Source organism: Aethalodelphis obliquidens, unplaced genomic scaffold, assembly GCF_003676395.1.
Source record: "Aethalodelphis obliquidens isolate GAN/ISIS:26980383/991018 unplaced genomic scaffold, ASM367639v1 scaffold35, whole genome shotgun sequence".
Taxonomy (NCBI): Eukaryota; Metazoa; Chordata; class Mammalia; order Artiodactyla; family Delphinidae; genus Aethalodelphis; species Aethalodelphis obliquidens.
The window spans coordinates 13059953-13083332 of NW_020837979.1; the positions used below are offsets into that span (position 1 = coordinate 13059953).

The window sequence follows — 23380 nt, forward strand, 5'->3', positions numbered from 1 at the left end:
AAACGTTCTCTGTAGATAGCAGCATTTGTCACCCTAGTAATAACAAGTTATCCGGAGGGGAAAAACATCATTGGAATACTTAATATCAAAGAGGCATTTAGGCCTAGGATTTAAATTTTATTTTGTTTTTTATTTTATTTTTTCCTCCAGATTTATTGAGATACAGTTGACTTGCAGCACTGTACAAGTTTAAGGTGTACAGCATGATGATCTGATTTACATACATCATGAAATGGTTATCACAGGAAGTTTAGTGGACATCCATCACGTCATATAGATACAAAATTAAATAGAAAAAAATGTTTCTAAGATTTAAATTTTAAATAATGAGTTTAAATATAGAGAAAGTGTACAGGGCACAGTATTAGCTTTTCATACTTTAAATTTGGTGAAAATAAGGTGAATATTTTTTGTGAATGCCTATCTTGTTTGTTTCGAAAGAGTTTATATTTCTGTAAGGATTTTTTTTTGAATTCTTATATCCTGGGTGTAAACTACTTTTTCCCTTCTGTGCCACAGGGGCTGCATCCGCTTAAATGGGTTGAGACATATTGATAGAATTGAGCTAAGAGATATTTAACATCTTAAAGAATGCATTTTCAATAACTGTTGGTTTTGGGGTAGGATTGGGTGAGAAATGGGCTTAATGTTTTTCACCCCTGGACAAAATATATCTTGGTGTAGATACACTTCCCGGAAGGGGAACGTACTGTAATTTGAGAAGGGCATTCTGGGTTGCTGTAGGAAGCAATTGAAACTGATAGTTGTCTTTTTTTGTTGTTTCAAGTGTATCTGTCAGCTGTGTCTTTTACAAGACAATTTTTTTTTCCTTATTTGGTATCTTATAGCCATGTAGTATGATAGACAAGAATCCTAACTCCAGAGGACTTGAGCACTCAGGTATTTGCAGATTAAGGTTAAGATCACTACTGGGATAGAGGAGGGAACACTCTCTGTAAAAGTGATGCATTTTTCTTTAGAGAAAACATAAAATTGTGTGTTATTTGCATAAAATTGTGCCTCTTGTTTACTGACTGGTTTATGGTGACTTTTATTACTACCATGGCTGGCATGTAGGGTAGGGGGAGGAATAAAGTAAAGTAGAAGATCTCTAATAAATAAACATTCTAGGTTTAGAAGTGAAAAGTACCTTAACTGCCCAAGCCAAATCATTTTTCATGGTAAAGTAATTTGATACCACATTTTTTTTCTTGAGACTTTTATTTAGTGTTGCCTTCCTCTGGGCCTAAAAATACTTGTAACTTTGAGTGTACAAAGAGTGCACATAATATTTAAAGAATACACACAGCTCACAAAAATATGACTCAGATCACACATTTTATAGCAGAGAGGTCTTGGTATAGCAATTTAACTTAATAATTTAAATATTTGTTGTGGATGGTTTTGCTGCTGTCGTGATACAATGCTTGTTTTTGCATTGTTAACATTTAAGACAAAAGTTAAAATAATTTGACGTGTTTTTCTTTACTTTTTATTTGATGATACAAAGTGTAAATTTACACTGTAAGTTTGTGTATGAATATGGAATTTGTTCTTATAGGTAATCTTTTGTATCTAACCTCCAAGTCATGTAAGCCCTGTTGCTATGTTATGCAGGTGGTGATAGCAAATTTTGTAAACCCATTTCTAATTCTTGTCAGTCAGAAGTATATATTGGGCTTCCCTGGTGGCGCAGTGGTTGAGAGTCCGCCTGCCGATGCAGGGGACACGGGCTCGTGCCCCGGTCCGGGAGGATCCCACGTGCCGCGGAGTGGCTGGGCCGGTGAGCCATGGCCGCTGAGCCTGCGCGTCCGGAGCCTGTGCTCCGCAGCGGGAGGGGCCACAACAGTGAGAGGCCCGCATACCGCAAAAACAAAACAAAACAAACAAACAAAAAAGAAGTATATAAATCATACTGTTTAAAAATTATTTGATGCCTGGACAAAAGCTGAATAATATTGTGATGGCTTTTGTGGCTGGCATAAATTCAGTGATTTCCTAATAAATTATGTGATGATGCCACTAGAATATAAACTCCATGAGGAGATGGATTTTTATCTGTTTTGTTCACTTTTGCCTGACACATAGAAGGTTCTTCTTACATATTTACTAAATGTATGAATCTTAAATAGGTGTATTCAGGTTCTACTCTTCTGTAGAGTGCAATGAAAGTACAGTGACATAATTTTTTAACAGTATAAAATAGAATTTATCATTGAAGTTGGGAACATGAGATTTTTGCAATCTTATTAGTGTTATTTTTTCTTTTCTTCAGGTGACCTGATGGAAGGTGAGCTTTATTCTGCACTCAAAGAAGAAGAAGCATCTGAATCTGTTTCTAGTACCAATTTCAGTGGTGAAATGCACTTCTATGAGCTTGTAGAAGACACAAAAGATGGCATCTGGCTGGTTCAGGTATTAGAAACAGTGATAGAAGTGAAATTATTTTTACCAAAATAGTAGTCACCAGCTGGTGACACTTCTGTGTACTTGTGTCATGTTTCTTAGACATAACTCACTTCTCATAGGGAGGCTCCACTGTCCCCTTAAAGAGGTTTTGCAGACCAACAAAAATGAAAATTAATTAAAGAGTGGGGGAAGGGAAGTGTTGGGGAAAGAGGGTTGACTGTTTTGTTAAGAATCAGCAGAAGCAAATCCATTTTAGTTGTTGGATCTGCATTATAAAGTAAGAAACACATATATATATTCCTTTTATTTAGTGATTTGTACTGTTTCTCTCAGCTTTTGTTAACTCCAGTTTTTAATTCAGTTTTTAATTCATCATTTTTGTTTCTAAAGAAAGAACTATAGCCAACTTTGCGCCTATAGAGGAAGAACTATTGTGGGGAATGGTGGGGGAACTTATTACTTTGCTCATGAAATTGATGAGATTATAATTTTAAACCCTAGCTCTTATGCTATCAAAACTGTGAGATTTAATTAGCATATTAGAATTTTAGAGCTATGAAGGGCCTTAAAAATCATCTTTTGTTCTTCCCAAAGTGTGGTTTATGTGCCACTCACGGTAAATGAGTGGACACACATTATCATTTGTGTATTTTTATGTAAATTAGAAAAATCAATATTATATTGAACATGGAATTTCATAAATATTGCTTAGGGAAAGTCTAAAGTTATTTAAATTTTTTAAAATATAAGTTCACTTAAAGTAACATATTAAGTAAATTAACAACATGAATTCAGCTAAAATTATGATTATTGAACCAGAATCAAATCCCAGACCCCCTCATTTCTTGTCCAGTGTTCTTGTTATTTCACATTGGGGTTGGCAAAGTTTGATTCAGGACATAAAAAACAAAATAATTGCTGCTTCATATTTCTTCCTGAGAACAATGACCGCAGAATAGGGTAGAAAAAGCTATTGAGTCCAGACACCTTATTTGCAGATCTGGTCCTGTCACTGATTTGCAATATGATTGTGGATAGATAGATTTTCTGTAGCACATGGCCTCAAATAAATACATATACACCTAAAGAAGATAGAATAGTACTATAGTCCACTGGGCTAACGGGTTGACATTTGGGAATTCTTCAGGTGATTGCATTGGATATCCATGACCTTTCCTTTACTTGCAACCTTCCTATTGTGTTTGACCTTTTACCCTCCAGATAATCTAATTCCGCATTTTTTAAGTCTAGCAAACAGAGAAACTGGGAGGAGGGTATGGGTATTGTCTATACATTATCCATCAAATTCTACTTTATTTGTGTGTTAAATTATTGGTATTGAAAAAATAAACTGTAGCATCTTTAAAGCCTTAATTTATAAATAGTTATTCTATTTCTTTTCCCAGATATTTATTTCTGATAGTTTGATCGAGGAAGACTTAATGGTTTTGGTAACTTCAGTTTTATTCCTGAGATTGAACTGAATAGCCAGTCCCACTGCCCTGTGTCCTATATCTCATGTTTGTCCACACATTGAACGGTCCCATAGAGATGAATGGTAAAGATGCTGAACACCTTCCAAAGTTGGAAAAAGCTGTGTCAAAAGTCTGGAAATTCTTTTGGTATATAGAGTGCTGCCTATAGACTACGAACACACTCTGCTTCACTAATTAGCATTATAGTCTTGGCTTATAAATGATCTACTGTTTTTCTATGTCATATTAAAGGTAAGCATGGATTAAACTCCCTTAAGAAGTTACAAAATTCATACAGTTTATTCAGCAGTTAATTGTACACCAGGCTCTGGAGATATACCAGGAGCATACAACAGGCTAAGTCCTTGCTCTTTCAGGCAGCTCACATTCCAGTTGGGAGAGGGAGGCACTAACTAAATAAATATTTAATATAACATTAGTTAGTGGAAAGTGCTAAGAAGAAAAATAAGCAGGGTAAGGAGACAAGAGAGTGGCGAAGAATTCCCTGATAAGGTGATACTTGAATGAAGAGAAGAACAAGTAACGAATGGTAGTGAATGTAAACATTATAAATTCTAATCACGGAATTATTTTTCTCTGAAAATGTTTTTTTAAACTTCATAGGCATCAATAGTGAATGGTGCAGTAAGACACAATTTTTCCAGTGACCTTCAAGATTTGCACTGATCACCACTGTCTGGCTTGTGTTCCCTCGGGCCAGTGGCTTACATCTGTCAAATGGCTGGCTTGGGTTGGAAGAACAGTCTCTGGCAGGGCAACTGAGAAGATTGAGATCGAAACCTCAGTCACAGTGCCTTCAGCACTCTGAACTCGCTAGCTAAGCTAATCAGCACAGACACTTTGGTTTAAGCTCCTAAGAGAGGGCCATGTTGTTTTGTTTCTTAATTGAAAATATCTTCTCAAAACAGAAGAGAAATACTCTCAGTTGCTTGTCATTCTTTCAGCTCAGATTATATTTATCTCATTTCTTGTGAAGGATAACATTCAAGAATTCAGTTTTGTTTTTTTTAGATGTTGGGGTAGGAGTTTATTAATTTATTTTATTTATTTTTGCTGTGTTGGGTCTTCGTTTCTGTGCAAGGGCTTTCTCTAGTTGTGGCAAGCGGGGGCCACTCACTGTCACGGCCTCTCTTGTTGCGGAGCACAGGCTCCAGACGCGCAGGCTCAGTAATTGTGGCCCACGGGCCCAGTTGCTCCGCGGCATGTGGGATTCTCCCAGACCAGGGCCGAACCTGTGTCCCCTGCATTAGCAGGCAGATTCTCAACCACTGTGCCACCAGGGAAGCCCAAGAATTCAGTTTTTAACAGTTTGAATTATCATTCTTTTCTATTTGTTTTAAAAGAAGCTGACTCATTTCAGTTTGCTCTATCATTGTCATTTTTTTTAATCTGTGAGGATGCATAGATCCCAAACAATTCAATCTTCTTCATATTGCATTTATTTTAGGTATCCTGGATAAGAAATATTTAAGCACATCAAAGTTCTTTCCTCTTTTTCTCCCAGGTTTCCAATATCATTTTCTTACTCAGATGAATTATACTCTCAGATGAATACCTAACTCTCAGGTAGCATATAACTGATAATTAGCACTTTAGACTTTATATGTCATTGAAAGGATGTCTAGATTTACTGATTTGGGGAAAATGTGACTTTAATAAATGGGTATATGACTTAGCTATTCCATCACTTGGTCAGTTCATTATTTTTCTGGAATGGGTTGGTAATAATAAAAGATAATCCAGGTTGATTATCTTTTTTGGTGACACTGCATGTGGACTGACACTACAAAAGGAAACATGAATTTCTATAATTTAATTAATTCATCCTATATCCCTTATGATTTCTATCTTCTCGGTAACTCATGAGTTTATTTTCTGAATAATACATGTTAATGGTCTTCATATCTTTCTCCTAACTGTTGTAAGATGTATTACTGCTCATGAATTATCCTTACATTAAAGCAGAGTGTTAGCACACTTCTTTTCATGTGAAGCTTTTTCATGTCTCTCCTGTATTCTCTGTAATATGAGGTGGAAAGAACTAATTTTAGTTTCTAAGGCAGCAACACATATGGGACATCTTTAGCAACAATACACTGTGTAATCCATGAAAGAACCAAGTCATCTTTTTTCTATCACTTCTTTCTAACATTCTAAGTTTTCCTGCTTTGTTCCTAACCTGACCTCATATCTTTCATTAGCTCTTTATTTCCAGTTTTGTGGATTCTTTGATTCTGCTGCCTACCAATCTTTTTAGCCTCACAAATAGAAGTTACTTTTCTTTCAAAAGATTCTTGGTCAGGCCTTTTTTTTTTTTTTTTTTTTTTTTGGCCGTGTTGGGTCTTCGTTGCTGCACGCAGGCTTTCTCTAATTGTGGTGAGCAGGGGCTACTCTTCGCTGCGGTGCGTGGGCTTCTCATTGTGGTGGCTTCTCTTGTTGTGGAGCATGGGCTCTAGACGCGAGGGCTTCAGTGGTTGCAGCACGTGGGCTCAGTAGTTGCGGCACACAGGCCTTAGATTGCAGGCTCGGTAGTTATGGTGCATGGGTTTAGTTGCTCCACAGCATGTGAGATCTTCCCGGACCAGGAATTGAACCCGTGTCCCCTGCATTGGCAGGTGGATTCTTAACCACTGTGCCACCAGGGAAGTCCCAGTAGATAGGCTTTTGAAATGGAAAACTTAGTGTACGTTGTGGATTTTACAGATTTATCCTTATCTTAACATTTCTATTTCTACATTTTGACTTTTGTTCAAAGAAGTTCAATGAGGGACTGTGCTATCTGTTCTCTGCTGGCTTTGTCACATTATAAGGAATTTAACATCAGTGGAATTGAGGTAGCAGTGAAAAGCTTTAGGTCAATATTTACTGAAGTATTATGTTAATACAGTTCCTGTTTGGCTGAAAAGAGTTACTAGCTGTTTTAAAACTTGTTTATTTTTTACTCCTAGACAGTAGTTTTGTTCAGGGAGGTTCTAAGTTATTTATTCCTCTCTTGACACTATGCTAAAGGTGAAATACTTGGCAAGCCATCTTATCCTTTATTTTGTATTGGTGAAGAGCTTTTATTTGTGTTTACTCAAAGAAAGCTAGTGAGGCTACCAAAGAAATAATTAAATGCTGTTGAATTTTGTTTTTGTCAATTACTCATCTTCACTTTTAATGATTTTATACAATTTGCATATATATATTTAGGTTGGTCTATGATTTTTTTTTTTTTTTGGCCATGCCATGCAGCATGCAGGATCTTAGTTCCCCGACTGGGGATCGAACCCATGCCCCCTGCAGTGGAATCGCAGAGTCTTAACCACTGGACCTCTGGGGAAGTCCCTGTGGTCTATGATTTTGAAAGTAGAAACTCGCTGTTCTAATGAAATATTGAGAGATGCAGAAAAACATTTTAGCTCTACACTCCTTTTATATTGAGTTATGTTATTTAATTTAGCCTCCATGTTGTTGTATGGGGATTAACAATATTAAAAGGGAAATGACAGATGTTCTGATTAGTAATAAAACCCACCTCTAAAAAATAGGCGAAAGTGTGTGGGTTTTTTCTTATACCAGTGTAACACATGTGGAAGGGAGTAAGCAATAACCTGAGGCCCAGTTTTTCTTTGTACGTTTAACTGGACTACACAAGACTGACATCAGAAAACATGGCAACTTAGCCTCTCACACTGTCCAACTCAGTTCCTTCCAGTGCTGTGCTGGAGCCAGCTCAAACTGCTTCATGAAGGGCGATTGTTAACATCCCTTTCCAACTCCACAGTTAGAGATGTCACGTTGGTAACTTGAAATCAACCATGTGGGAGTATTTACACCAAGGAAATAAGTAAATGGTAGAAATCAGAGCTTCTGTTTTCTTCTAGACAGCTAGTTGTTAAACATTTACCAGCAAACCACTGGTTTCATCCATTCATCCAACCATCCAACAAATATTTATTGAAATCTAATGTGTGCCAGCTGAACTTGTGATAAGGGCAAAAAAGACGAATAACCTACAGTCTGTGCCGTAAGACAGCTCACAGCTTGGTTTACTAAAATGTGTGGGCCAGTAAAAACTCTTAGCATAGATTACCTTTTCCAGCTAAGTTAGATGGTCCGTGATGGTGCCACCATCTTGAGAGATCCTAAAGAGCTATTAGACAATAAAGTAGAAACCAGGAAAATTAGTACTAGGAAAAACCTAGTAGTTTTTTTTCTGAAAAAAGTGTATTTTTAAATACACTGAACTGGAAGTCTTTGTGTGTGACTGGGGTCAAGAACATTGATGTGCAGTTGCATAGCCAGGTACTAGTTATGCTAATGTTTGTCCGAAAACATCCCAGATGACAGGTTGCTGGGGAAGGGACTTTCATTATAACAGATATCGGAAACTTGGAGCCTTTAGAGAACCTATATAATCAGAAGTAAGAGAATGAGTTACTAAACCATAAAAAGCTGAAATAGTTTAATTCAACATAAATATTTAATAAGTGCCCACCTGACTTAGGCATCATGCTAGCTGCAGGGAAAACAATGGTGAGCAAGTGTAGGGTTGGTGGTTAGAGAGGCGGATACCCTGGGAAGGAGGATGGAAAGATTGCTTCACTGCTAGCCTATGTTGCCAGGTCCGTTCCAGACTTGAGACTTGGAACTCAGGCTGTACTTTCATCTAGTTTTTTCTAGTCTCTGAAAATATTCCCCACAGAGAATGCAACATCCTTCGTGAACTGCAGAGGAATATGCTTCCCGTTTCACCACCAGAGTGAATGCCATTCAGAATCACTGTGCATGCTTTTGGATGTGAGCTATAACTTGGAAACTGTTACTGATGTGACACAGTAGTAATAGGCTTAGAGTATTTTGTTGTGCCATGTGACAAGCCAGATGAGTTATTTTGTTAAAACATTTTTAGTGGTTGTTTAATTTGGCCTCCACGAAATTTAATTTATGCTAAACCTTCAGTTGAATAATATAACTATATAGGACATTGGATAAAGCAATTTCTAATTGCGTAAATATAACTAAAGAGTCAAATAAAATGCTTTCATGCACTGCCTAAGGGATTTTTCATTTTTTTTGTGGTTCTCTTAGTCAGGAATCATTAAACTCTTCAAAGCAGATGTTGGAATAGCTTGCTGAATAAATAAGGCCCTGTGGTTAAACATTGTCATGTACCTGCCTCAGAGATATTCACCACCTCTCTTCACACACTTTTGTTGTCTGTCCTATAACCAGGGGTGCCTGGAACAACCCCCTCATTCCTACTTCCTTTCCTAGCATTGGATGACTGTGCAGTGATCAGGATCTTCACTGAAAGATGCCCCTAGACTGAGGGCCAAATCCTATTTGCAGCATTGATCAGGAAATAGGAGTGAAAGGGGAGTTATTTTAAAAAACAGGGCAAAGACCAGGGAGTATAGCGATATGATTTTACAGAGATTTCTTAATCCTTCTGAGTAATCTGAAAAATAAGTTCAAGATTTCTTTGGTTACTTGATGGAAGAAAGAACTACCATATTGACTCTTCAGTGGTAGGAAAAGAAAAACAGAAGAGAAGAGAAAAGCCTGCCTTGCTTCATCTCCCTTATTTTTCAGATAAAATTTATAAAGTACTTTTAGACAATGGAAAAATGTGGAAGCTAGGAACTTACTGGGTAATGTAACCTGTGTGAACCTCCTCAGAAAGCACTTTCACCTGCTAAGACCATGTCCTCAAATTGCTCTCCTCCTGGTTACCTCAACCATCTGAGCATTTTAATAACATGTGCCTCCCTCATTAAGGCCATTTATTTTCACTTAAAAGTACTATCAGAACCATTTGTTCAATGCCTAAATTGTATATTTGTGTATGTATTTATTAAGCCTCAAAGTTATGTTACAAAGTGTTACATACCTATGTGTGTCTCTGTAGGTATGAGGATGATAGTATCAGTGATATATGGCAAAGGTTATCGGACAGTAATCTGTTGGCACATAAAGTGAACTTTAAGTCACTTGTCACCACCATGCACTTTCTCTCCTCCTGCTGCCCTTGAAATTTGTTAGACTTCCCAGTGGAGAGACCAGAGATGAGGTATTTGCACCAGCTCTTGCCTCTCCCAGGCACTCATTGCACACACTCACCTGGGATTTCACTTCCTGGAGGCTTTGTGAATGTGAAAATGGCCCTTCCTTCTAGAGAGTTTAGAGGCCCCCAGAGTACTGTGCTGTAATTTTGAATTAAATAGTATCAGTAATATAGCATTCATGAAAATAACTTGGCCTGTATACCCTGGGCTTAAAATAAATCAAACAGATGGGTTCATGAAGACATAGGACACTTTTGGATTTCCTTTAATTTCCCATTTAGTTATTTTTGTTTTTAATATATACTTTTTGTTTGTTTTTTACTGGTATCTCTATTCATTAAAATCAGGAAGATAAGGAATAAAGGGAAAAGGTATTAACAATTAGAAAGTCTGAGAAAAGTCATTGCATATTTTGAAGGTTAATCTACATTTAAAAAAATTTTTTTTCTTCCCCCAATCCTAACTGTTTGAAAGCTATTTGCAAATTTGAAGTTAGAAGTTCAAGAATGTAGAATTTATTAATGGTAATTTTTTAATATGTTAGAACCTTTCGTGATTGTTAAGAAAAATGCCATAGTAGTAGTATATTGTTTTAGTCAAGCATAGTTTAATAGAAAACATGTGTTTGACTCTTGGCTCCATAATTACACTTTTAAAAAGTGAAATTTGAACTCGTTGAACCCACATGTGGTAATTTTTAGTAAGCTTTATTTGGGTTATTTAAAATTTTCTTTTCAGAGCAGAGAAATGACTCCAAGGGCCATTTTCTTCCTGTGTAAGTTAATTCTAGAGGATAAGCCACATGGAGGAGAATGTGGCTAGCTTTTTAATATGGTTTTGACTCCCCCTCTGCATAACTACCACAGAGTGTGAGAGTTTAATGTACTGTATTCAGTGTTTTAAATCTTTTCCAGTTGGACAGTTGCTCCTTTTACAAGAATTGCAGTGATAATATGATGACGTAGTAAACAAGATCTAGGAACAGAATATGTTTTTCAAAAAAAGTAAAGTTATAGATGTAAATGGTTGGTTTGACTCCATTTTAGGTGATTAAAGTATCTGTTTTTCTTTTGGGGGGAATAGGTTATAGCAAATGACAGAAGTCCTTTGGTGGGTAAAATCCACTGGGAGAAAATGGTGAAAAAGGTGTCAAGATTTGGAATACGTACAGGCACATTTAACTGTGCCAGTGACCCCAGGTAAGTTGATTGGGCAATTCTTAGAATTTGAGTTCTGACCAGAATTTTCTTAATGTGATAAAGACAGTGGTATTAGAAGCCTGTTTAAACTGAAAGTTCGTTAGCGTGTTTAGCACGTTGTTAGCTACACAGGTATCTGATTAATAGTTTTTGATAACTGGCAGTTACTCACTTTCTCTCTGAGCTCTCTTTCTGTCTGGTTCTTCTATGCTGTTTCTAACGGGGTGACTCTTTAGAGTATGTCCTCGGTCTTTTTTGTTTCAATTTTACTTCCCAAAGAGACTTCAGTACATTGATGGCTTTAGGTGACACCTTTGTGCTGATCTAAATCTCCTTTCATAATTCGGACCTCTCGTTTGCATTTTGACACTCGTTTCCATTTGCCATACGAGTACCCCAGATAGACTCTGTTCCCTAAACCTGGTATTCAAATTCATATTCATCTTTTTTTTTTTTAGTAAACCATGTGCCCTTTCTACCTTTTCTTTTTCTGTCCTTTACTATTTTTTTTTTCCATTTTCTCAGACAAAAATCTTTGCAGGCATTTTTGTTTTTCTTTTTGTCATCATCTCCAGTATTTAGTCTGTCACATTATTTCTTGTTTCATTATTCCATTGTTTCTTCTTTGAAATGCGTTTTATTTCAATTTCTAGTTCCTCCAAGTTATGACTTGAATTCATTCGTTCATTTAATTATCCATTCAGTAAACATTTAATAAAAGATTAGTTGGACTTCCCTGGTGGCACAGTGGTTAAGAATCTGCCTGCCAGTGCAGGGGACCACAGGTTCGGGCCCTGGTCCGGGAAGATCCCACATGCCACGGAGCAACTAAGCCCGTGCGCCACAACTACTGAGCCCGCGTGCCACAACTATGGAAGCCCATGCACCTAGAGCCCGTGCTTCACAACAAGAGAAGCCACTGCAGTGAGAAGCCTGCACACCACAATGAGTAGCCCCAGCTCAATGCAACTAGAGGAAGCCTGCGTGCAAAGACCCAACACAGCCAAATATAAATAAATAAATAAATAAATTTAAAAGAAAAAGATTAGCATGTACAGCATGTTCTGTTCAGTGCTGAGGACGGGGCATATGATATGTATGGAGAAGCCCCCACGTTAGGTAGTTTCTGATGTAGGTAGATACGCCTGGCTTACCTACGTCCGTTATATGTGGTCACAATGGGAGACCCATTCGCTGTAGAAAACCCTCCTCCACCACTGCTTCACCTCAGATTCTCCTGCCCTTCTCCTTCAGGCTTACGTTTGCTTCGATTTTCCTCACTGTTCTTGTTTTGCTCACTTGTAGTGTAGGCTGAGATGTGTGGTAGGAGGACTTCTTAAACGTTGGGGATAAGAAGGGAACTTGTGTCTCCTGACTCACATTTAGTCTCCTCATTCACCCACAAAGCTCCCATTTTCATCTTCAGCACAGAACCTTGATCATATTCTAATGCCTTTGGTTGAAATGTCCAAGATAGCGTAAGTGTTCATGTTCTTATGAAAAGGAAATCATTCTTATTTCTGTCTTGTGTTTACCAAAGACAGTGGCATTTGGTCCTATTCCATCATTCCCAGATGGTCTAAGTGAAAGATCTTTTTCTCTCCCACTGGTGATTGCAATACCAGAATAAATGATAGTTCTGATGTTTTGATTTTTTTTTTCAGATAATGCCAAAAGTCAGTATTAACATCACCAATTTATTGAAAAATATTCAGAACTTATTTTTTTAATGAATAAACTAAATAATACATTTTAAACACTAACTTATAAATATATTAGAAAATATCAAGTAAGTACAAAAATATAAAGGTCAAACACATTTCAGTCTAACGTAAGTTCTTAAATAACAATAGAGAATTCAAAACGAAACTAAGCATGACATAAAGTGAAGATGATCTATTCAGCATGAAAAACTGAAGGAAATAGTAGAATTGATTTTTAATGTGATTTTATAAAGCAAAATGCATCAGAAGTGTCATAATTGAGTCCAGTGGACTTTAGCGCAAATTTTTCTAGCTTTTCTTTTGAAAAGCCCTTTTTGGTTCTATACCAGCTGAGGAACGGTGAAGAGATACATATAATCTACCTCCAAGTTTTCTCTAAATCCTTCATCTTCGTCTTCAGATAATCCCACCTCTTATTTATGATGGAAGAGACCTTTTTTGAGCAACTTTTTGCTTTTTTGTTGACTGCAGCTATAATTTTTTGTTATTAAACAAGCACTTTTACGTCATCTTCCTTAGTTTCATCACAGAGATGAAGATCTTGATGCAGAGTTACTTATATCAGTTTCAGTACTGTCATGTTGGTTTCCTTTGATTTGGAAAGTCTTCCAACTAGAGTAAGAACTATTCTTGTCATAGATGCTGTGCTTAGTCAGGGTCATTTTTTTTCTTTTAATGAGGATTATGGAGATGCAGAAGAACAAAATAGGGAGATAATAGAAAAGCGTGTTTAGAATGTCAATGCAGGGTGTAACTGGGCAGAGAATAGTGTTATTCAGCAAGCAAGCATTTTAATATGTTGAATAATTCAGTCATCAACTTGATCTCAGATTTTTAAAAACAGCAAAACTCTCTACTCTGCTGCCTATGTTGCTTTCTTTGACTGTAGTTCCTTCTCTTGGGTGGCCTCCAGGACAGCCTCCTCTGATGTGCTGGCCCCATTGTATCGTAGTATTTTCCTGACCTGTTTTGCTCCCCTTAAGAACATTCAGGACCTCCACTCTGTACAGTATCTGACTCTGTCCATGGCAGCAGTTTTCATTTCTTTCCCACACAGCCATCTTGCCTGGCCCCAGTTCCTCTAATTCCCCAACCCAGTGATCTATCTCAGGGGCCTTTACCCTGTCAGGTCTATTCTCTACTCTTTTTCTCCCCCCACCTTTGGAGAAAGAAGGAAGTGACGTGGGATATGTATCGGGAGGTTGGAGAGGCGGGGCAGAGATAGTGAAGAGTGGGATGGCACTGGAATTACAGGAGCTGAGTGGTAAATGGGCCAGGAGGGCTTATGGTGAAAGAATCAGGGATGCGTGCCCATGGGCTAAGCAGGGAAAAGAAAGTAAAGGGAAGATTGGTGAGCAGGACAGGAAGGCCAAGGAGACCAATGACCTTGTCTGAAGAAACAGCATTTTATGAACAGAATACCAAGGTTTCTTTTTAAATGTAGTATGTTATCAGAAGCTGGAGTGCCAAAACTCACTAGCTATGTTTTTTTTTTTTTAATCATTTTTAGTCTTCAAATTCTCTAAGAGATCTCAAAAGGTTTACTTTAAGAACTAGAGGATATTTTCGTGGTGTCATCATTGAACTTATTCAGACCTTTAAAAAGGTTTTTTAAATTGGCAGTAAAAAGTTTTTATACTGATATGAGCATTAGTCTTTTCTGTCTAACAGTGGGGTTTTAAAATTAATATGGTGTACTTTATTTGTGTGTTGGATTTCAAGTCTGGAAAACATGATTTAATTTGAAAGATATATGATGACATACAAAATTTTATTGTCCTGGGTACTCTTATCTTGTGAAATGATAAACCTTAAAACTGTCCCTTAGTTCTGAACTGAAAAGAAAGTACATAGTACATTTGTTTTCTTCCATGAAGAAATGTATGCACTAAGATAAGACTTGGCTTGTTTTACACAGTAAAATTTTCTGTTTGAAAGACTGTCATTTAATTTATGACACAAATCAGAAGCCAAATATTCTCTGAGGTGGTTATACAAAGATGAACAGAATGACCGAGAGTAGAAATGTGTCATCCCAAGTATCCTATGCAATTAAAAAAGTAAAGCTCGTTAGATATTTAAGATGTGAATAAGGCAACTATCTATATGTAGTTGACTTGTTGTTTTGGGGGGAGGGTGGTGGAACTGGCATTCATGTCAGTGAACTATTATTTTGCATTGGACAAATACACTGTTACAGAATAGAAGATATTTTATTTTGTTGGAGTATCTAATTCTTAACCCGTTTCAATTAAAGCAATATTGACATTAATGGTATCTATCTTGTTAAGGAAGTAAATCAACTCAACAAGAAGCTGAGTCGTAGTCTTTGATCCTGAGTCACCCAGATAGTTTCCCAGAGTCGTTACTAACCTTGTCTTTGTGACATAACATGTTGTCTTCACTTATCTTAAATTATATCATGAAATTCCTGAGGTAAAATTAATTGTACTATCATCATAAAACCATATGCCACATACGTCAAGACTTCTATCTTAATCTGATCATATAAATGTATAATATGCTTATTTAATTTAATAAAATATAATCCATACTTTAAAGCATAACATTTGTGATTTTTTTCCCCTTTTGCGGTATGCGGGCCTCCCCCCCCCCCCCGCTGCAGATAACATTTGTGATTTTTACATCAGTATTCTGAATAGCAAAATTAAAAATTAAACATTTATTACCATCCACTTATAAATCTGTAGTGAACAAAATGTATCCACATGGTAGATTTTCTTTTTTCCAACTTTACTGAGGTAAATTTGTATATTGTAAAACTCCACATGGTAGGTTTTTAGAAAAAAACTTTTTTGTTTTTAAAGGAAATTGTTTCTCTGATTATCTCTCCAAATACCCCTCTTCATGGTCCTCATTAAAGAGATGAGAGAGTACAGAAAAATATAGGACTTGCTCTTTTCTAGGTGAGCCTTCGTGCAGATTACTTTATGACAGTGCTTGTGTGTGTCAGGCATTGTGGTGGGTGCTTGGGTTAATAAGTGGGTACAGTATGGCTCCTACCCTCAGGAGCTTGGCATTCAAGTCAGGGACTCAGCATGTAAGATAATCTGTTTCCTTCTCTCCTTTGCCTACCTGAATCTAACCATCCTTCGAGAGCTAGTTCAATTCCCAAACTTTTCATGAAATCTGCACCAGCCCAAACTCCCAGTGATACTCCCTTTTTTTGAACTTCCTTTACATTATTTAGTAATAGAATACATACAGTTTTATACTTTTGTCTCCTTAATAGGATTTTAAATTCTTTGTGAACAGGAATTATTTTCCTATTATCTTTAGGATCTTATTAGCACATAATGCATTAGTAGTTTCATAGTAGATGCTGGAAGTACTTGCCGATTCTCTTGACTCTAAGGCTTTTCAAGCTACACTTTTCTTTAAAAAAAAAAAAAAGAAAAGAAAGAAAAGAAAGAAAAGAAATATAGAGATACAAACGAAAAATATGATAAAAAGAGAGCTTGCTTTTCCTCTTATACAACTGCCAGGTATTGGTACTACTTTTGACTGTTTACAGGTAATTTGTTTTTGGGGAGAGGGTATCTTTCAAGTGCTAAGGAAATGTGTCAGGGAAAAGACAAACTGTTTGCACAACAGTGAAGATAAGCAAGCTGGCTCATTTAGCGGCCTAGCTATTTACTTACAGTCTCCTCTCTTGTAGATACTGCAGGAGAAGAGGCTGGGTACGATCCACACTCATTATGTCTGTTCCACAAACAAGTACTTCTAAAGGGAAAGTCATGCTTAAAGAATACAGTGGGCGCAAGATTGAAGTAGAGCACATTTTTAAGTGGATAACTGCTCATGCAGCTTCACGGATCAAAACCATTTATAATGCTGAACGTTTGAAAGAAGAATGGAATAAAAGTGATCAATACTGGGTAAAAATATACCTATTTGCAAACCTTGACCAACCCCCAGCTTTCTTCTCTGCACTAAGCATAAAGTTTACTGGAAGAGTTGAGTTTATTTTTGTAAATGTGGAAAATTGGGACAACAAGAGTTATATGACAGATATTGGTGTATATAACATGCCATCATACATACTTAGAACTCCCGAAGGAATTTACAGGTATGGAAACCACACGGGCGAATTTATATCCCTTCAGGCCATGGATTCATTTTTGCGCTCAGTACAACCTGAAGTAAATGATTTGTTTGTTTTGAGCTTGGTTCTAGTTAATCTTATGGCTTGGATGGACTTATTTATCACACAAGGAGCTACCATAAAACGATTTGTGGTTCTCATAAGCACTTTAGGGACATATAATTCTCTATTAATTATTTCCTGGCTACCTGTGTTGGGCTTTTTACAGCTCCCTTACTTAGATAGCTTTTATGAGTATAGCTTAAAATTGTTGAGATATTCCAATACAACCACGCTGGCCTCATGGGTCAGGGCAGACTGGATGTTTTATTCTTCACACCCAGCCTTGTTTCTTAGTACATACCTTGGACATGGTTTACTAGTCGATTACTTTGAAAAGAAGAGACGGCGCAACAACAACAATGATGAAGTCAATGCCAATAACTTAGAGTGGTTATCAAGTCTGTGGGACTGGTACACCAGCTACCTCTTCCACCCGATTGCTTCTTTTCAGAACTTCCCTGTAGAATCTGATTGGGACGAAGACCCCGACTTGTTCTTGGAGCGATTAGCTTTCCCTGACCTTTGGCTTCACCCTCTGATACCAACTGATTATATAAAAAACTTGCCAGTGTGGCGATTTAAATGCCTTGGAGTCCAGTCTGAAGAGGAAATGTTGGAAGGTCCTCAAGATATTGAAAATGACTCAGACAGTGAGAGCACAGACACTTTTAGCAGCGAGAAGGAAGTATTTGAAGATAAACGAAACGTAGTTCACAATTCTCCAGGAAGAGCAAGTCACTGTGATCCTGAGGCTTGTTCATGTGCCAATAAATATTGTCAGACCAGCCCTTATGCAAGGAAGGGGCGGTCATATGGATCATATAGCACTAACGAAGACATGGAACCTGATTGGTTAACTTGGCCTGCTGATATGCTGCACTGTACTGAATGTGTTGTTTGCCTAGAGAATTTTGAAAATGGATGTTTGCTAATGGGGTTGCCCTGTGGTCATGTGTTCCATCAGAATTGCATTGTGATGTGGTTGGCTGGGGGCCGACACTGTTGCCCTGTTTGCCGGTGGCCTTCTTACAAAAAAAAGCAGCCATATGCACACCACCAGCCCTTGTCAAATGATGTCCCATCTTAACCACGTGCAATTTGTCCTTTATAAGCTTTGCGTATCCTACAGCTTGCCTTTTTAATGTTAGTCACCAAGTTTTTGTGGTTTGACGTTTAATTTAATGTTAGTGCAGTGACAGGAAATATACATTTTGCTAACGTTGATGACAATTATTTGGTTGCCTTGTGTGTCAATATGAATGCATACTTAAATGTAAAAATTTTTATTTACAACATTGGAAATTCAGAAGTTAATGTCTTTTTGTAAGCACAAAAGAAGTATGATAGAAATTTATCCTAGCAAGACTTTACAAGGTAGGATCAAATTCTAATGGAATTGAGGGAGTTTCTAAATGTTTCCTCCCTTTTTACAATCTGTGTCCAGCCCCTCTTGGTTAAATAATGTATGCTCTGAGACATGAAATTAAAACAGACCTATGAAATAAATTATTTTAAAACCAGAAGATTATAGCTTTTTTAAAATTGTTTTTGATAAGGTGGCTGAGTGCTATAAGTGTTTTACTGGTTTGTTAATTTCACAGGTAAGTCAAATATGATCCTTGACTCGGGGGGGTAAAAACAAGACAAATTACATTGCTGACACTAGCCAGAGGTGATGTTAGTCCCCCTTGGTTAGCTTTGATGGGAAGGAATTTCATGATGGGCTTTTTTTAAAGTATTAAATCACTTATGAGTATATTCATGTAAATAAAATCAGCTATAGCGTATTGGCCACACATAGATTACTTTATATATTTTTCCTGACTTTTTATTTTGAAAAAATTTTTAACTATAGAAAGGTGGAAACATAGTACAATGAACATTCATTTCTCTAATTCACCAGGTGTTTACATTCTGTTATATTTGCTTTATCTCCTCTATGTCTATAATTTTTTTTCCTTTCTCTCTTTTTTTTTCTTTTTTGCTGATCCCTTTGAAAGTAAATTTCAGTCATCATGATGCTTCTTTGCCACTAAAATGTACCATGTAACTCCTAAGAACAAGAACATTTTTTATATAACCACCACACCATTATCACACCCAGGAAATTTAACATTGATTTAATAATATCTAGTATACAATTTGTACTCCCCAGTTGCTCCCAAAATATTCTATATCTTTATATGTTTCTGTTTTGTTTTTATTGGGAACTCAGGCAAACTTTATGATTGGGTTTAGTCTCCTTTGTTTCATTCTTTTCTCTAGAGCAGTTCCCCTGCCCCCCCCCCTTTTTTTTTAAAGTCTTTTCTGACATTTTTGAAGAGTACAGGCTAGTTGGCTTATGGAATGTTCCACATTTCTGGATTTGTCTGAGTGTTTCTTCATGGTTAGATTTAAAGTAAACAATATTGCCTAGATGATATGTATTTCCCTTTTGTATGACATCTGAAGGCACGGTGATGTCAGTTCATCCCATTGTTGGTGATGCTCAATTTGGCTAAGATAGTATCTGTCTTATCTTTGCAATGTAAGGTACTTTCCACTTGATAATTAAGAAGGAACCTGTGAGGCCACATGAGTATCCTGTTCTTCAATAAACTTTAACCCAATGGTTTTAACATCTGTTGATGATTATTAGCCTGAATCCGTTATTAAATAGGTGTCGTGACTTGGAGATTTTTAAATTCTATCCTTCATTCTACATTTATTAAGTGGCATTTTTTGTGTGTGAAAGAAGAGCTTTCCATTTTTTCATCTTGTGCTTTGAAATATCACTATAGACACATATTCTTTTTATATTCAGTGTGTTAAAATTCATTATTCTTTGTGATGCTCAAATCATCCCAAATTTGGTAAGTGGGAGCCCCTGTAAGCCAGCTCTTACGTCCTATTTACATCCCTTTGTGATCTTGAAACACTTCTTTGCCTTTTGACACAAGGTATTCCAGGCTCACTTTGTATTTTTCCTGGCCCAACCCTGTAATCAGTCATTTCTTCAAAGGGTCCAGGTTTCATGGGGGACTTTAAAACCCTTTATTGACTGCCCCTCAAAATGGTAAGAAAATTAAATTTTCTCATTCTGAATTGCTGCTCGATTACTAGCAGAAACATTTTTTTCCCTTCACGATACACTGAGCCTCATTTTCACAGTAATGGGAATAGTAAGGACTAGCAGTTACTTACTTTGTATTAATATCTGAGAGCTTTTAAAAATTTTAAACGAGTACGAACACTACTCCTTGTGCTCTACTTTTCCTTTCAAAAAAAAAAGTAATCATGTTATCATAAATGTTTGTGTTTCTCAGAGTTCTGCCACCGTTCCACAGCTCTTTTCTCTCGTATTTTCGGCAGATGTCCCAAATCGACATGTCCAGGCAAAGGCCCCTCCCCAGATCTTCAGTTTCATGTACAGCTGTCTGTTGAACAGCTCCTCCGAGATGCTCTTAAGTAACTAGTAAGTCTCAAAACAGCTTTTCCTTCTCTCTTCCTAACCCCCAGTCCTCCTCTTAGGGTCCTGATTTCAATTCATACATATAATATTGTCCATTCTGAAATGTATAGCAAGTATAGATATTTTAAAAGGTAATTAGGGGGCTTCCCTGGTGGCGCAGTGGTTGAGAGTCCGCCTGCCGATGCAGGGGACGCAGGTTCGTGCTCCGGTCCGGGAAGATCCCACATGCCGCAGAGTGGCTGGGCCCGTGAGCCATGGCCGCTGAGCCTGCGCTTCCGGAGCCTGTGCTCTGCAACGGGAGAGGCCACAACAGTGAGAGGCCCGCGTACAGCAAAAAATAAGTAAATAAATAAATAAATAGTAATTAAAATTTCTCCTCCAGTGTCCCGGGGCACAGCGCACTTTGGAGACTACAGGCATACCTTGGAAATATTGCAGGTTTGGTACCAGTCCACCGCAATAAAGCAAATATCGCAATGAAGCCAGTCACAGGAATAATTTGTTTTCCCAGTACACATAAAAGTTGTGTTTACACTGTACTGTAGTCTATTCAGTGTGCAATAGCATGTCTAAGAAAACAATGTACATACCTTAATTTAAATAATACTTTCTTGCTAAAATATATGTTATCATCAGAACCTTCAGCAAGTTGTAATCTTTTTGCACTATAGTACTAGCCCCGAAGATAAACCAGTCTCCTTAACGCTGGATTACAAGGCCCCTCTTAATCTGTTCCTGGCCCACCTCTTGGACCCATCGTGACACTCTGTACTGCCTGTCTCTTCAGGCCCGTGCTCTAGTTTTTCTCAGCTTGGTGCTTTGCTGTCCCATCTGCCTAGTGTTTTCACCCCTCTTCTCCGCTTTGTCTGGCTAGATCCCACTTTCTCCAGAAATTCTACACCTCCTACCCATCTTTTCTTTCTCCACCAAGCTTATAAAGAGACGCAGATATCTTTACAGTGAAAGCTTAGGTGGTAGTCACCCTACTCAAGTGATCAAACTTAGCATCACCAATAATGGAGCAACCCCATCGCTCCTTGACCTTTCTTGATATGTGTCCTTATAACCCAGTGAAACCTTGTACATGCCTGTCCTATATAACTGCATTGTATTAAAACTATGCATGTGTCTTTTTCAGGTGAATTCCTTTAAGGTAGGAACTGTGCTTTATTCATTAAATATATCAACATGCATGGCATAAAACAGAGATTATACCTTTTGAATGTTAGACATGCAATAAAAATATTACAGTGAGGTCAGGGAGGAAATAATTGCTAGAGGTTCAGGTCTCCAGGGAAGCTTGACTCATCCCTTAATTGTTAAGCATAGCAAACAATGCTTTTGTCGGATTTTCCTGGAGGCAGAGAATTGAAGGAAGTATTCAAGGTTGACAGACTCTAAACTTTAACTGTGTTTAAAAAGAACCTTTGAATTCTTAGAGCCACCTAGTGAATTTAATTAACTAAAGATTCCAGGGCTTCCCTGGTGGCGCGGTGGTTGAGAATCTGCCTGCCAAGGCACGGGACACGGGTTCGAGCCCTGGTGTGGGAGGATCCCACATGCTGCGGAGCAACTAGGCCCGTGAGCCACAACTACTGAGCCTGCGTGTCTGGAGCCGGTGCTCCGCAGCAAGAGAGGCCGCGATAGTGAGAGGCCCGTGCACTGCGATGAAGAGTGGCCCCCGATTGCCACAACTAGAGAAAGCCCTTGCACAGAAACGAAGACCCAACACAGCCATAAATAAATTAATTAATTAAATTTTAAAATAAAAGATTCCAAGTATGTGGGCTTTCTAGTTAACTGAACTCTGGTTAACTGTAATAGTGGGACACGTAATTGTGTTCTGCTCAACAGTTTTTTCTTCTGTCTTCTCTAATTATTTCTTATGTATGTCTTTTCTTTCTTTAAGGATGATAAGCTCCCTGAGGGCAGGAGTAATTGTAAGGTCGGATCTTAACGAACGGCACCACGAAACAGAGGAAAGCTTCGAGTGAGCTTTATTAGGGAGCGCTCCCGGGCGAGGTTCACTGGTCCGAGAGAAAGGGGGCCAGAGAAGTCGCGCCCGGGTGAGGGTTGGTCAAGATTTTATAGGGGAAGAAGGGAAAGGGGTGTGGTGAATCTAGGAGGGCGCAGGGTATTCCTTATTTGGTGGTCTTTTCGGGTATCCTGGGGGACCGTTAGTCCCGCCCCTCGAAAGGCGGGAAGGCTGGGCTGGTTTCAAAGTCCCCAGGTCAGTTCCTGGAACTGGGTGATCCGGAATGTCTCCAGGGCAGTTTCTGGAACTGGGTGGTCCGGAATGTCTCCAGGGCAGTTTCTGGAACTGGGTGATCCGGAATGTCGCTAGGGCAGTTTCTGGAACTGGGTGGTCCGGAGAATTTCGTTCTGATGCAACCTGTGAATCTGATTGTGTTCCCCTGCCTCGGGCCAGTTGGCCTTACAGTAATGTTATAATCTACTGTTATGTCTTTAACACATTAGACCCAGAGTAGATAATCAATAATTGTTTGCTTGAATTTAAAAAATATTTTCTAATTTTACCCTTTACCAAACATTTTACTCCCCATCTAGTATAGGTGGAAAAGATAAAACAGAAGAGATTATATTTTTAGTACCCATTAATAGTGATGAAGATATCAATATTTATGGCCTACTCCAAGAAAAAAAATCTTAACTTTTTTCCTGCAGTAACATACTTTTTAAAATTATCTCTTCTTTAGATTATGTGGGAGCCTGGAAGATTATTCATGTAATCTTTCTCCTTGCTCCCTCATTTTCCCCCTTGGTCATTTTATTATTCCTTAAAAGTCTACCAAAGGGTCAAAAGGTACAGAGAGAAGTGTTGAGTCCTTTTTGCTATTGGATCTGATTAAAAATTTAGAGAAG

General features: G+C 37.8%; 1 protein-coding gene across 4 annotated transcripts in view; it reads left to right on the plus strand.

Moving 5' to 3' along the window:
- RNF103 (ring finger protein 103) overlaps nucleotides 1–22044 on the plus strand; it is a 42541-nt gene extending 20497 nt beyond the window's left edge. The window contains exons 2-5 of one of the 4 annotated variants that reach the window (XM_027129114.1): nucleotides 2276–2415; nucleotides 11039–11154; nucleotides 20398–20500; nucleotides 20880–22044. In XM_027129114.1, coding sequence (XP_026984915.1) covers nucleotides 2276–2415; nucleotides 11039–11154; nucleotides 20398–20497 — 356 coding nt within the window. In that variant the 3' untranslated portion in view covers nucleotides 20498–20500; nucleotides 20880–22044. Of the gene's footprint in view, nucleotides 1–585; nucleotides 901–2275; nucleotides 2416–11038; nucleotides 11155–16557; nucleotides 19660–20397; nucleotides 20501–20879 lie in introns of those variants that run through there. The other 3 variants (XM_027129111.1, XM_027129113.1, XM_027129110.1) reach the window with 3 other exon arrangements.
- Nucleotides 22045–23380: the final 1336 nt, after the last annotated feature.